At 34.1% G+C, this 15,985-nt stretch overlaps 1 protein-coding gene across 1 annotated transcript; it reads left to right on the top strand.

Moving 5' to 3' along the window:
- Window positions 1–469: 469 nt before the first annotated feature.
- Window positions 470–14,997, top strand: naprt (nicotinate phosphoribosyltransferase). The gene is made up of 10 exons (XM_073816941.1): window positions 470–835; window positions 6,396–6,523; window positions 6,606–6,688; window positions 8,839–8,969; window positions 9,094–9,209; window positions 11,396–11,589; window positions 11,681–11,821; window positions 13,557–13,641; window positions 13,728–13,808; window positions 13,903–14,997. The coding sequence occupies exons 1-10, from the start codon at window positions 598–600 to the stop codon at window positions 14,065–14,067; spliced, it is 1,362 nt and encodes a 453-aa protein (XP_073673042.1). The 5' UTR covers window positions 470–597; the 3' UTR covers window positions 14,068–14,997.
- Window positions 14,998–15,985: the final 988 nt, after the last annotated feature.

Below are 15,985 nucleotides of genomic sequence, written 5' to 3'. Positions count from 1 at the left end.
GAAGTAACTAGTAACTAGCTACTTGAGTACTTTTTCCATCGGATACTTTTTTATTCTTACTCAAGTAACTATTAAGATTGTTACTTTTACTCTTACTTTAGTAATTATTTTCATAAGTACTTGTACTTTTACTTGAGTACAGATTTTGGGTACTCTACCCACCTCTGGCTATATGTTTCATGGGGAAATGGGGGAGTCTCATTTTATCCCATCTCCATGTCCAGAAAAACTGAGCCAAAGTAGCCAAACATTTGGCTGTTACAGTAAACAATTACGTTTAATACTTTGGCAGTGTACCAATATTAAGCTTAATAAAGTGCAAATAAAGCTAATGATTTGTTTTGATTTGTGACAGTTTGAGGAGCTGCTAATGTTTTGATATTATCAGCACGGTCACGGTGACAAACCTCTTACCAGTTTACAAACACAGCAGTGATTGAGGAACGCATGAGAGTAGTAGGGCGGAGACTGAATACTAGCACGAGTCGTGTAACTGTGTTAAGGGTCACTCGTTTACACGTGAGCATGGTGGGAGAACAGAGACATTGAAGGAAACTTAACAGGGAGCAACAACAACCTGATGAACTGAACTGGAAAATGGCGACATGTGAGGGAAAGGAAGCGTTGAGCTCCTTGCTCAACCGGGTTCCGCCGTTACTCACGGATCTGTACCAGTTCACCATGGCGTACGCGTACTGGCGAGCGGGCAGACACAACGAACCGGCCGTGTTCGAACTGTTCTTCCGCGATAACCCGTTCGGCGGAGGCTTTTCGCTCTTTGCGGGTCTCAGCGACTGTTTGCTGTTCCTGCAGAACTTCACTTTCTCAGATGACGGTGAGTGCGGGTACTGTATACTTGTGACATAACTCTGGTAAGGTGAGCGTACTTAGAATGTGTGTCAAATCCTTGTATGCTGCCCAAGCACACAGCACTTTTGGGCATGTGTCTTAAAACGTAGTTTGGTCCCTATATTGCATTCAAAACATATTGCTTTCTAACTAGACAACACTTGACTGGTATATGTCTTAAAACCTAGTGAGCTGACTACCTGAAAAGTTTTTGGGGGCATTCAGCTCTCTCTTTGGGCATATATGCTTTAAAACCTAGTGCCCAACCATCTAAATAGCTTTTTTGGTCATGCATCTCAAAGCCTAATATGCTGTCTATGTAGAGAGCTTTTCACACCTGTTTCAAAACTTTGTGTTGAGTATGTTGCCTAAATAGACAGCATTTGTTGGGGATATGTATCAAAACCAAGTGAGCTCCCTACCCAAGTGAATTTTTGGTCATGCATCTCAAAACCTAGTATGCTGCCTAAAAAGACAGCATTTGTTAGGGATGTATTAAAACCAAGTGAGCTCCCTACCCAAGTGGCTTTTTGGTCATGCATCTCAAAACCTAGTATGCTGCCTAAAAAGACAGCATTTGTTGGGGATGTATTAAAACCAAGTAAGCTCCCTACCCAAGTGGCTTTTTGGTCATGCATCTCAAAACCTAGTATGCTGCCTAAAAAGACAGCATTTGTTGGGGATATGTATTAAAACCAAGTGAGCTCCCTACCCAAGTGAATTTTTGGTCATGCATCTCAAAACCTAGTATGCTGCCTAAAAAGACAGCATTTGTTAGGGATGTATTAAAACCAAGTGAGCTCCCTACCCAAGTGGCTTTTTGGTCATGCATCTCAAAACCTAGTATGCTGCCTAAAAAGACAGCATTTGTTGGGGATGTATTAAAACCAAGTAAGCTCCCTACCCAAGTGGCTTTTTGGTCATGCATCTCAAAACCTAGTATGCTGCCTAAAAAGACAGCATTTGTTGGGGATATGTATTAAAACCAAATGAGCTCCCTAGCCAAGTGGATTTTTGGTCATTTATCTCAAAACCTAGTATGCTGCCCAAATAGACAGCATTTGTTGGGGATATGCATTAAAACCAAGTGAGCTCCCTACCCAAGTGGCTTTTTGGTCATGCATCTCAAAACCTAGTATGCTGCCTAAAAAGACAGCATTTGTTGGGGATATGTATTAAAACCAAGTAAGCTCCCTACCCAAGTGGCTTTTTGGTCATGCATCTCAAAACCTAGTATGCTGCCTAAAAAGACAGCATTTGTTGGGGATGTATTAAAACCAAGTAAGCTCCCTACCCAAGTGGCTTTTTGGTCATGCATCTCAAAACCTAGTATGCTGCCTAAAAAAAAGACAGCATTTGTTGGTGATATGTATTAAAACCAAGTAAGCTCCCTACCCAAGTGGCTTTTTGGTCATGCATCTCAAAACCTAGTATGCTGCCTAAAAAGACAGCATTTGTTGGGGATATGTATTAAAACCAAGTAAGCTCCCTACCCAAGTGGCTTTTTGGTCATGCATCTCAAAACCTAATATGCTGCCTAAAAAGACAGCATTTGTTGGGGATGTATTAAAACCAAGTAAGCTCCCTACCCAAGTGGCTTTTTGGTCATGCATCTCAAAACCTAGTATGCTGCCTAAAAAGACAGCATTTGTTGGTGATATGTATTAAAACCAAGTAAGCTCCCTATCCAAGTGGCTTTTTGGTCATGCATCTCAAAACCTAATATGCTGCCTAAATAGACAGCATTTGTTGGGGATATGTATTAAAACCAAATCAGTTCCCTACCAAAGCAGCTTTTTTGGTCATGCATCTCAAAACCTAATATGCTGCCTAAAAAGACAGCATTTGTTGGGGATGTATTAAAACCAAGTAAGCTCCCTACCCAAGTGGCTTTTTGGTCATGCATCTCAAAACCTAGTATGCTGCCTAAAAAGACAGCATTTGTTGGGGATGTATTAAAACCAAGTGAGCTCCCTACCCAAGTGGCTTTTTGGTCATGCATCTCAAAACCTAGTATGCTGCCTAAAAAGACAGCATTTGTTGGGGATGTATTAAAACCAAGTAAGCTCCCTACCCAAGTGGCTTTTTGGTCATGCATCTCAAAACCTAGTATGCTGCCCAAATAGACAGCATTTGTTGGGGATATGTATTAAAACCAAGTGAGCTCCCTACCCAAGTGGATTTTTGGTCATGCATCTCAAAACCTAGTATGCTGCCCAAATAGACAGCATTTGTTGGGGATATGTATTAAAACCAAGTGAGCTCCCTACCCAAGTGGATTTTTGGTCATGCATCTCAAAACCTAGTATGCTGCCCAAATAGACAGCATTTGTTGGGGATATGTATTAAAACCAAGTGAGCTCCCTACCCAAGTGGATTTTTGGTCATGCATCTCAAAACCTAGTATGCTGCTCAAATAGACAGCATTTGTTGGGGATATGTATTAAAACCAAGTGAGCTCCCTACCCAAGTGGATTTTTGGTCATGCATCTCAAAACCTAGTATGCTGCTCAAATAGACAGCATTTGTTGGGGATATGTATTAAAACCAAGTGAGCTCCCTACCCAAGTGGATTTTTGGTCATGCATCTCAAAACCTAGTATGCTGCCCAAATAGACAGCATTTGTTGGGGATATGTATTAAAACCAAGTGAGCTCCCTACCCAAGTGGCTTTTTGGTCATGCATCTCAAAACCTAGTATGCTGCCCAAATAGACAGCATTTGTTGGGGATATGTATTAAAACCAAGTGAGCTCCCTACCCAAGTGGATTTTTGGTCATGCATCTCAAAACCTAGTATGCTGCCCAAATAGACAGCATTTGTTGGGGATATGTATTAAAACCAAGTGAGCTCCCTACCCAAGTGGCTTTTTGGTCATGCATCTCAAAACCTAGTATGCTGCCCAAATAGACAGCATTTGTTAGGGATGTATTAAAACCAAGTAAGCTCCCTACCCAAGTGGCTTTTTGGTCATGCATCTCAAAACCTAGTATGCTGCCTAAAAAGACAGCATTTGTTGGGGATGTATTAAAACCAAGTAAGCTCCCTACCCAAGTGGCTTTTTGGTCATGCATCTCAAAACCTAGTATGCTGCCTAAAAAGACAGCATTTGTTGGGGATGTATTAAAACCAAGTAAGCTCCCTACCCAAGTGGCTTTTTGGTCATGCATCTCAAAACCTAGTATGCTGCCCAAATAGACAGCATTTGTTGGGGATATGTATTAAAACCAAGTGAGCTCCCTACCCAAGTGGATTTTTGGTCATGCATCTCAAAACCTAGTATGCTGCTCAAATAGACAGCATTTGTTGGGGATATGTATTAAAACCAAGTGAGCTCCCTACCCAAGTGGATTTTTGGTCATGCATCTCAAAACCTAGTATGCTGCCCAAATAGACAGCATTTGTTGGGGATATGTATTAAAACCAAATCAGTTCCCTACCAAAGCAGCTTTTTTGGTCATGCATCTCAAAACCTAGTATGCTGCCTAAAAAGACAGCATTTGTTGGGGATATGTATTAAAACCAAGTGAGCTCCCTACCCAAGTGGATTTTTGGTCATGCATCTCAAAACCTAGTATGCTGCCCAAATAGACAGCATTTGTTGGGGATATGTATTAAAACCAAGTGAGCTCCCTACCCAAGTGGATTTTTGGTCATGCATCTCAAAACCTAGTATGCTGCCCAAATAGACAGCATTTGTTGGGGATATGTATTAAAACCAAATCAGTTCCCTACCAAAGCAGCTTTTTTGGTCATGCATCTCAAAACCTAGTATGCTGCCTAAAAAGACAGCATTTGTTGGGGATATGTATTAAAACCAAGTGAGCTCCCTACCCAAGTGGCTTTTTGGTCATGCATCTCAAAACCTAGTATGCTGCTCAAATAGACAGCATTTGTTGGGGATATGTATTAAAACCAAGTGAGCTCCCTACCCAAGTGGCTTTTTGGTCATGCATCTCAAAACCTAGTATGCTGCCCAAATAGACAGCATTTGTTGGGGATATGTATTAAAACCAAGTGAGCTCCCTACCCAAGTGGCTTTTTGGTCATGCATCTCAAAACCTAGTATGCTGCTCAAATAGACAGCATTTGTTGGGGATATGTATTAAAACCAAGTGAGCTCCCTACCCAAGTGGCTTTTTGGTCATGCATCTCAAAACCTAGTATGCTGCCTAAAAAGACAGCATTTGTTGGGGATATGTATTAAAACCAAGTGAGTTCCCTACCAAAGCAGCTTTTTTGGGCATGCATCTCAAAACATAGTATGCTGCCCACCAAAAAAAAAAAAACTGTAAACTGATTAAGTAGACTGAATTTTTGGTCATGCATCTCAAAACCTAATATGCTGCCCACAAAAAACATTGTAAACTCAAGTAGACTGAATTTTTGGTCATGCATCACTAAACCTAATATGCTGCCTAACTAGATGGCCTTTGTTGAGAATATGTATTAAAACCAAGTTAGCTCCCTACCCAAACAGCTTTTTTGGTCATGCATCTCAACACCTAGTATGCTGTCTACATAGACTGATTGTTTGTGTACTTTGATTGCCTTAAACCTAGTATACTTCCTAAATAGGCAGCATTTGTTGGGGATATGTATTAAAACCAAGTCAGTTCCCTACCCAAGCAGTTTTTTGGGCATGCATCTCAAAACATAGTATGCTGCCCACAAAAAACAAACAAACACGTGTTAACTGATCAAGTAGACTGAATTTTTGGTCATGCATCACTAAACCTAATATGCTGCCAGCTGCCTAACTAGATAGCATTTATTGTGGATATGTATTAAAACCAAGTAAGCTCCCAACCCAAACAGCACATTGGGTCATGCATCTCAACACCTAACTGATCAAGTAGACTGATTTTTTGGTCATGCATCTCAAAACCTAGTATGTTGCCTAACTAGACAGCATTTGTTCAGCATGTGTCTTAAAACCAAATAAGAATCTCAACATCGAGAAAGCTGCCAAAGTAGACAGCGTTTGTTGAGCATATGTATTAAAACCAAGTGAACTCCCTACCCAAACAGCTTTTTTGGACAGGCATCTCAACACCTAGTATGCTGTCTACATAGCCTGCTTGTTTGTGTACTTTGACTGCATTAAACCTAGTATGCTTCCTAATTAGACAGCATTTTTGACCTTGTATCAAAAGCATGTAAGCTCACTTCTCAGACAGTGTTTTTGGTTTTGCATCTCACAAAAGCCTTTAATTAGTTGCACCATATTCAGGCTTAGAATGCATCTGTGATGCCTGAAAATCCTGTCTAGTTGTGCTCACTAGGTTCTGAGACACTGTTTTCTAGTTAAACTATGACAGAAATGTATATATGTGTGCTTAAAGTAATGTTAATGAGTTAATGATCAACACACCCAGCACTTGGTTCTCTACATGCTTGTCTTAGTCTGATGCCGTAATCTGTCAGTAGTTGAATGTTGCAACATGATGAATGCTTGCAAAGTTCATGTTTCTGTCCTGTGTTTACTAGATTCTGTCAGTTCCTGTCTATATTGTTTACCAAGCTTGTGATCTTGTGTGTTTCAGATGTGGAGTATCTGCGCTCTGTTCTCCCAGCAGGCACAGACCCTGCGTTTTTCTCGTATCTGAAGGAGTTGGACTGTTCGTCTGTGTCTGTGTCGGCGGTACCTGAGGGATCGGTGGTCTTCGCTCGAGTATGTGAGCGGTTCGGAGGTCAGCTGTAATCTGATCCGCTGCTGCCAGAGCTGGAGTGTTGACTGTGATTCATGTTTTCAGGTTCCTCTGCTGGAAGTATCTGGACCGCTGGCTGTGGTTCAGCTGCTGGAGACAAGTCTGCTCTGCCTGGTCAACTACGCCAGGTAAATGAATCACCTACTTAAAATACAGCATTCTGGGAAATGACATTCATTCATTAGTTTCTTGAATGCAGTGGTGCATTAAAAATGGTTATGACAGTGTGTTCATTTAAAATCACCTCCAGCATTAACAGGGTAAAAATTAGCCTGGCAAAGTTACATTTTTGCAAAAGGAGATGCTTAAAAGGTCATAAAGTCAAAATAAACATGATTTATATTTATATATACATTGCCGTTCAAATGTTTATTTGATTAAAAATACAGAAAAAACTGTAATATTCTGAAATATTATTGCAATTTAAAATAGTGGTTGTCTATTTTAATATACTTTAAAATATAATTTATTTCTGTGATGCAAAGCTGTTTTTTTGCAAAGAAAGAAAAAAATACTGACCACACATTTTGTACATTGTTAGAAAAGCTTTCTATTTAAAGTAAATGCTTTAAAAAAAAAAAAACATTTTATTCATCAAAGAATCCTGGAAAAAGTATAACAGGTTAAAAAAGAATATTAAGCAGCACAACTGTTCCCAACACTGATAATAAATCAACATATTAGAATGATTTCTGAAGGATCATGTGACACTGAAGACTAGAGTAATGATGCTGAAAATTCAGCTTCGCGTCACATAAATAAATTCTATTTTAAACTATATTAACATAGAAAACCATTATTTTGAATTGCAATAATATTTCACAATATTACATTTTTTTATGTATTTTTATTTAACACAGAATAAACACAGAAAATACTTCTTTTGATCCCAAACTTTTGAACGGCAGTGTACATTTGATCAAAAATTACAATTTAAAATATCTGTTTGCTCTGTAAATATATATTAAAATAGAATTTATTTCTGTGATGCAAAGCTGAATTTTCAGCATCATTACTGCAGTCTACTGTCACATGATCCTTCAGAAATCATTCTATGCTATATTGTAGCAGTATAAACCACGCAATTTTTTGGGTCAGTAATTTTTTAAAATACTTTTATTCAGCAAGGGTGTGTTAAATTAATAAAAAGTGATAGTAAATACTTATATTGTCAGGAAATATTTCTATTTTGAATAAATGGTGTTCTTTTTTAACTTTTTATTCATCAAAGAATCCTGAATCCTGAATCCTACGTTCCAAAAAAAAATATTAAGCAGCACAACTGTTTCCAACATTGATAATAAATCAACATATTAGAAAGATTTCTGAAGGATCATGTGACACTGAAGACTGGAGTAATGATGCTGAAAATTCAGCTTCGCATCACAGAAATAAATTATATTTTAAAGTATATTAAAATAGAAAACCACCATTTTAAATTGCAAAAATATTTCAGAATATTACTGTTTTTTCTGTATTTTTAATCAAATAAACAGCCTTGATGAGCAGAGTTCTTCAAAAAACACTACTGATGCCAAATTTTTGAATGACAGTGTATATAATTAAAGATACACACACATACATATATATATATATATACACACACACATTTTCGGATTGCTAAAAATAATGAAAAACCCCACAAATCAGCTAAAAAAATTATATATATATATATATATACACACACACATACATACAAGAGATAAATTAAATGTTAACTGAAATTAAATAAAACCTGTTTAACACAAAAGTACTAAAACTTCAACTAAAATACAAATGAAAAATACAAACATCACAAGTATACAAAAATTATTTCATTTTTTATATTTTGTTTTAATTCATTAATAAATATTTTTTTAAAGATATATTTTTGTACATAACTTTTTTATTGCTAAAAATAATGAAATAACCCCCAACCAAATCAGCTAAAAAATATATATTCTCACGTTGTGAAAGGGGTCTTTTGCCTACATTCAATTTAATGTAGTTTTTTCCTCTTTTAGAAATGAACAAACTATTTTACTACAACAAATATAAATGTAACAACATTACAAGCGCATATTGTGTTTATTTGTCTCATGATGAATTGCCTGTCGTCCTCATTTATAAGTCACTTTGGATGAATGAGTAAATGTAAATGACTGTACTATATCAAAATATCCAATATTTCTCGCTCTAAAAATGTCTGAATGAATAGGACAGTGACTCTGGAATCTCTAGTTGTTGTTGCAGCTGAATTTATAACGACAATACGCTCATGAATTCTCTCTCCTCTCAGTCTGGTGTGTAGCAACGCTGCTCGTTTCCGTTTGGCTGCAGGTCCCAGACGGAGATTAATGGAGATGGGGCTCAGAAGAGCTCAGGGTCCCGACGGAGGCCTGACCGCCTCACGATACACATACATTGGCGGTAAGTCACATTTAAGACAATATGTAGACGTCAATCTAGAAAGAGGAGTCAATTGAGGACTTCAGAAGACTATTATATTTTATTTAGCATCATCTGAACGGCTACTTCTGTTTGTTTTTTCCAGGTTTTGATTTGACAAGCAACGCTCTCGCCGGCCGTCTGTTTGGCATTCCTGTGGCAGGAACCATGGCACACTCTTATGTCACTTCCTTTTCCTCTCTGGAGGAGGTGTGGCCACAGGTGGGTGTGAATGAAACCTAACATTTCAGTGGTTTGTTCCGTTTTAACATATACACTGCAAAAAATGATTTTCTTTCTTAGTATTTTGTCTTGTTTTCTAGTATAAATATCTAGGAATTCTTGAATCAGGATGCAAAAATTTTACCCAAATTTTGCCTAAAACAAGCAAAAATATTTGCCAATGGGGCAAGACAAAAAAATCTTGTTTAGCCTTTGATTTAAATTATTTTTCTTACCCTATTGGCAATTTTTTTTTTTTAGAAAACAAGACAATAATATCTTAAGTCATTTTACTACTAAATGCATCCTGATTCAAGAATTTTGAGATATTTATAGTAGAAAACAAAACAAAAATACTAAAGAAGAAATTTTTTTTTGCAGTGTACATTTGATTACAATACATTAAAAATAGTGAAATATTATTAGAATTTAAAATATGCGTTTTCCACGTAAATATATATTAAAATAGAATTTATTTCTGCGATCAAAACTGAATTTTCAGCATCTTTACTTAGCCTTTTTACCAAAGTTATTATATAAACAAAAAAGTAATAACAAATAAAACTAATAATAATAATAATAATAATAATAATAACAACAAATAATCTTAATCTGTTAAGTAAAATCTAGTTTTAATTTAAGATTTATCTTTTCCATTTAACTTAATCTTATCTAAAAAACAAAAATGAAATAAAAATTAATTAAAAAAACTATAAACAAAAACACAAAATTACTAAAGCTTAAACTAAAATAAAAATGGAAAATACAGAAATAACATCCAAAATACTTTTTAAAAACTATTATAGTATCTCAAGTATACTAAACTTATTTTTTATCACTTATAATTTTTTAAAAATAAATTATAAATGTTACATTTTAATAAATTGTTAATTTTTGTATTGCTAAAAATAATGAAAAGTCACAAATCAGCTAAAAAAAATTATACATACACACACTGCCATTCAAAAGTTTGGAATCAGTAAGATTTTTAATGTTTTTTTAAAGAAGTCACTCATTAATGTACTATTTATATGATCAAAAATACAGAATAAAGTATTATGAAATGTATTATAGCAATTAAAAAAAAGCTTTCTATTTTAATATACTTTAAAAAAGAAATGATTCCTGTGATCAAAGCTGAATTTTCAGCATCATTACGCCATTCTTCAGTGTCACATGATCCTTCAGAAATCATTCTAATAGAATGAAATGTTTATGCTGCTAAATATTTTTTTTGGAACCTGTAATACTTTTTTCAGGATTCTTTGATAAATAAAAAGTTAAAAAGAACAGCATTTATTCAAAACAGGAATCTTTTCCAACATAATAAATCTTTACTCTCACCTTTTATAAAAAAAGGAAGAAGATAATACTGGCCCCAAATTTTGAACAGTAGTGTATATTGTTAAAAAAAACGTTCTATTTAAAGTAAATGCTGTTCTTTTTAACATTTTACTCATAAAAGAATCCTGGAAAAAGTATCACAGGTTCCAAAAAAATCGTTTCCAACATTGATAATAAATCAGTATATTAGAATGATTTCTGAAGAATCATGTGACACTGAAGAATGGAGTAATGATGCTTGAGAAATTCAGCATTGCATCACAAAAATAAATTCTGTTTTAAACTATATTAACATAGAAAACCACTATTTTAAATTGCAATAATATTTCACAATATTACAATTTTTATCTGTATTTTTAATCAAATATACAGCCTCAATGAGCAGAAAAGACTTTGTTAAAAAAACATTTAAAAAACTAAAAAATCAGACTCATCCCAAACTTTTGAATACACTGCCATTCAAAAGTTTTTTTTTTTAACAAAGTTTTTTCTGCTCATTGAGGCTGTGTTTATTTGAAAAATTAGTAATATTGAAAAATTTGTAATATTATGAAATATTAATGCAATTTAAAATAGTGGTTTGCTACATTAATATAGTTTAAAATAGAATTTATTTTTGTGATTCGAAGCTGAATTTTCAGCATCATTACTCCAGTCTTTAGTGTCACATGAATCTTCAGAAATCATTCTAATATGCTGATTTGCTGCTCAAGAAATCAGCATATTAGAAACTGTAACATTATAAATGTCTTTACTGTAATTGAATCAATTTAATGCAATAAAAGCATTTCATTTGTCTGACTGACCTCAAGTGATGAAGCCCATGTGTTGATTTGTGTCAGACTCTAGTGCCCAGTGGCGGCGGCGGTCCTATTGACTTCATCTGTCTGGTGAAGGGCTGGCTGGGTCGCGTCTGTCAGCTATTGGGGTCAAAGACGAACCTCGTTCGGGAGGGTGAACTGGCGGCCTTCCTGTCCTACGCCATCGCCTACCCGCAAAACTTCCTGCCTGTGATTGACAGCTACAGTGTCAGCTGGTAAGACATTACTCCCAGAGACACATCAACATTAGTACAGTAGTGTTGAGGTGTGATGTTTTTAAATGATGTGTGTGTGTTTGTGCTGCAGTAGTGGTTTGCTGTGTTTCTGTGCTGTGGCTTTGGCTTTGTATGAGCTGCAGTATCAGCCGCTGGGCGTCAGGCTGGACAGCGGGGACCTCTGCAGGCAGTCGCTGGAAGTGCGGCGCGTCTTTAAAGAATGTAGCAAACAGTAAGACTTCCTTCACACCACCTCTCATAAAACTACATTATGTCATAGGCATTTTACTACTACACTACTAATACTTTGGGTTAGTCTTTATTTTAAATTAGATTTCATTTTTTTTATTTTCATTTAAATAAAAAACTGTTATAAAAAATAAAAACTGCACCAGAATGTGTATTTTTGTTCAATATATTTTTTTAAACTATTGAACTAAACTATTAAAAAATAAAAAACAATTATGAAAAAATACAAAAACACACCACAATGTGTATTTTTGTTCAATTAAAAAATGTTCTCCAAAAATTTGATTCAACTATTAAACTAAACTATTAAAAAATAAATAAAACATTATAAAAAAAAAATACAAAAACACACCAGAATGTGTATTTTTGTTATTATTATTACTTAACATTAATTATTCTATATTATATTTAATTATTTTATTTTATTTTATATTTTATTAGTTATATTTTCTGTTTTCAATTTAATTTGGGCTTACATGAAAAGTAAAAAAAAAAGGATGTTACCCTGATTTGTATGAAAATAATTTCAAAAATTAGAACTAATAAAAAACAAAAACAATTACAAAAAAAACCCCATCAGAATGTGGATGTTGTTATGATGTTATTATTGTTGTTATTATTATTATTATTAATGATTATTATCATTAATATTTATTATTTTATATTTAAATATTTTATTTTATTAGTTATATTTTCAGTTTTCATTTTAATTTGGGTTTACACTTTTATTATTACTTAATAATTGTTTTACATTATAGTATATTTAATATTTAATTTTATATTTTATTAGTTATATTTTCAGTTTCATTTTAATTTGTTTAAGAAGAAAACAGCTATTTTAGAAATAGAACTTTGTTTACAAATTGAGCTGTTAACTTATTAGAAAGAACTAAATAATATTAATTTTATTATTTATTTTTATATTTTGTACTTTTTTCTTGTGCATTTGTTACTTTTATTACATTTTTGATATATATTTCTATTCAGCTTCAAAGCTTATTTCAGTTCCAAGGCAACATTTTGTTTAAGTTTTTTTCATCTGTTCTTTATATTTTATTTAATTTCCACAGTTTTAAGTGACAAGTAAAAGGGGATGTTAACTTATTAAAAATACAAAAAATAATTGAATTATTAAAAAATAAAAAACAATTTTAAAAAATACACTGGAATATGCATTTATTATTATTATTTATTTTTATATTTTCAGTTTTGTTTAGTTTTTTTATTTGGGTTTGCGTTTTAGTAGGTTTTATATGCTTTTGTTATTTCTATTAGCTTTTTTCCCCCAAAATATTTCTATTTAGCTTTTAAGATAAATCTTAATATTTTATTTAATTTCAGCTTTATTTTAATTTCAGTACATGGTTTTTAATAGTTTTAGTTTTTACCAGGGTTATTACTGTTAACTAAAACCATAAATATTTTATTTTTACATTTAATATTTTATAACATAACCTGAAATAAAATAAAATAACTTAAATGGCAAAACCTAATACTAAATCTCAATAAACACAAAAACTAACAAAAACACACAATAAAATTACAAAAACTTCAAATATATTTCAGATATAAAATAACATTTAATTTGAAATATTAACAAAAGCCTACGAGTCAATACTAAAATAGCATTGCTTTCAACCCTAAGTGTTAGACTTGAGCATGCAATCACTCAAATCTATTTGATTGTATTGTACCGTATTTATTTATTTTGTCCGCAGGTTCTCCGTTCCTCAGTTTGAGTCTCTCATCATCGTCGGCACAAACAGTATTTCCGAACAGAGCCTCGCTGAACTCAACAAGAAAGTAAGAGCTTTGTCTTCACATGACCAATAAATTAAAGACAGCATAAAGACACTCCTCACCTGTTTCTCTGTTCGTCTGTGTGTCAGGATAATGAGATTGACGTGGTTGGAGTGGGCACTCATCTGGTCACATGCACGCGTCAGCCCTCTCTGGGGTGTGTATATAAGGTACCAAGAGTTTCCCAGCTGTGAAATCAATTAATGCAAAGAAACTTTATTAATACACACTGATGCTGATGGTTGTATTACTCACTCAATGTAGCTGATAGAAGTCAGAGGTCGTCCCAGAATGAAGATGAGTGAAGATCCAGAGAAAAGCACACTGCCGGGACGCAAGTCTGTCTATAGGCTTCTGGATTCAGACGGTCAGTGTTTACCCGTTTATAACACCCTTTTATTAGATTATTTCGCTAACACTTTACAATAAGGTTCCATTTGTTAACATTAGGATATTAAAGGGGTCATCAGATGCAAAACTCACTTTTCATGTTGTTTGAACATTAATGTGTGTTGGCAGTTTGATGATGAATGATAAAAATCCACCCAGTGGTATTTTTTTGGTTTTTAAAATATCCCCTTTTTAAAATCAGCTTCTTGTCATTGTGACGACACACAGACAGAGGCCCCTCCCACGATAGTTGATTGACATGAGCGTCTTACCTTAGCCCCGCCCTCACCGAGCTCAAACAGTCCGATCACCATCGTGTGACTCAGGTGCAGAGGAAGACTCTAATTGAGCAATTGAGGTGTTCTGTTGTTGGATGTAATAATGAACATAGCAGTCGTCATTTACTCCCGACATCTGAGCCGCTGAAGATGCAGAGGATTAACGTTACTTTCGTTTTTGTAAGGAAAGCGCCGATCGCGATCGCGTCTATGTTTGTGTGAATCATTCGTGATGCAGCTTCACCCACAGCAGAAGTGAGTAGAAGGGTTTTTTATGCATCTTTGCAAATGGCCCTTTTAAATAATGTGCTAGTTAGCAAGTTTCGCAGCTAAACGCAGCTAAAGTAAACATTACGGCTCATCATCCCATGGCAGAGAGGGGCGGGGCGAGCAGAGCTCATTAGCATTTAAAGGAACATGCAACAGAATAGCCTGCTCTATAAAGGGCTGATTTGACAAGGTAAAAAGAGTGTTTTTTACACTACCATTGAGAAATTTTGGTAGCACTTTACAATAAGGTTCATTAGTTAAACATTAGTTAATGTATTAACTAACATGAACTAACCATGAGCAATACATTAGTTACTGTATTTACTAATCTTCATTAACGTTAGTTTACGGAAATACAGTTGTTCATTGTTTGTTCATGTTAGTTCACACTGCATTAACTAATGTTAACAAGATTTTAATAATGTATTAGCAAATGTTGAAATTAACATTAAAGATTAATAAATGCTGTATAAGTGCAGTTCATTATTAGTTGATGTTAACTAATGTGCTTAACTAATGTTAACTAATGAACCTTATTGTAAAGTGTTACTGAAATTTTAACCAAAGTATGTTATAGACTTCTCATTATGACCCTAAAGAATCATATCAACTTGTGGAAAATTGCCATCCGATGACCCCTTTAACAAACTAACAATGAAAATGACTTTTAAAGCATCAAGATTAGTTCACTTCCAGAACAAAAATTTACAGATAATTTACTCATCCCCTTGTCATCCAAGATGTTCATCTCTTTCGTCCTTCAGTCGTGAAGAAATTGTTTTTTGAGGAAAACATTTCAGGATTTCTCTCCATATAGTGGACTTCTATGGTGACCGTGAGTTTGAACTTCCAAAATGCAGTTTAAATGCAGCTTTAAAGGGCTCTAAACAAAAATAAAATGAATATTTATACAGGTTTTAACCACAAATGCTTGTCGTGTGTACTCTGTGTATTCTGGTTAAAGACAGATTTTTTTAAAGAATGTAACAAACAGTGAATACACTTCCTTCAGACCACCTCTAATAACACAACATTATGTCACAGGCATTTTACTCCTACACTACTAATACTTTGGGCTAGTGTTTGTTTTAAATTAGGTTTCAATTTTGTATTTTAATTTTTCATTTTAATTATGGTTTAGATAAAATGTGAGATGTTGCCCTGATTTGTGTGAAAAAAATATTTAAAACAAAAATACATTTTATATTAATACATATATATATTCAAAAATTAGTAATAATTTAATAATTAATATAAAAAAAAAATAAAAAATAAAAAAATATATAAGATATATAAAATATAAGATATATAAAATATATATATATAAGAACCAGAATGTGTATTTTTGTTATAATTATTACTCGGTATGAAAGGAGGATGTTTCCCTGATTTGTGTAAAAAATAACAAT

The sequence above is a fragment of the Garra rufa genome, chromosome 13 (assembly GCF_049309525.1).
Source record: "Garra rufa chromosome 13, GarRuf1.0, whole genome shotgun sequence".
NCBI lineage: Eukaryota > Metazoa > Chordata > Actinopteri > Cypriniformes > Cyprinidae > Garra > Garra rufa.
The sequence above is the reverse complement of the archived record's forward strand: the minus strand, read 5'-3'. Positions and strand labels throughout refer to the sequence as shown.

Coding starts and splice junctions, on each gene's coding strand:
- naprt (XM_073816941.1), top strand. CDS start 598: ATGGCGACATGTGAGGGAAAGGAAGCGTTGAGCTCCTTGCTCAACCGG. Junction 13,642..13,727: donor TCGCTGAACTCAACAAGAAA/GTAAGAGCTTTG, acceptor TCTGTGTGTCAG/GATAATGAGATTGACGTGGT. Junction 13,809..13,902: donor CTCTGGGGTGTGTATATAAG/GTACCAAGAGTT, acceptor CACTCAATGTAG/CTGATAGAAGTCAGAGGTCG.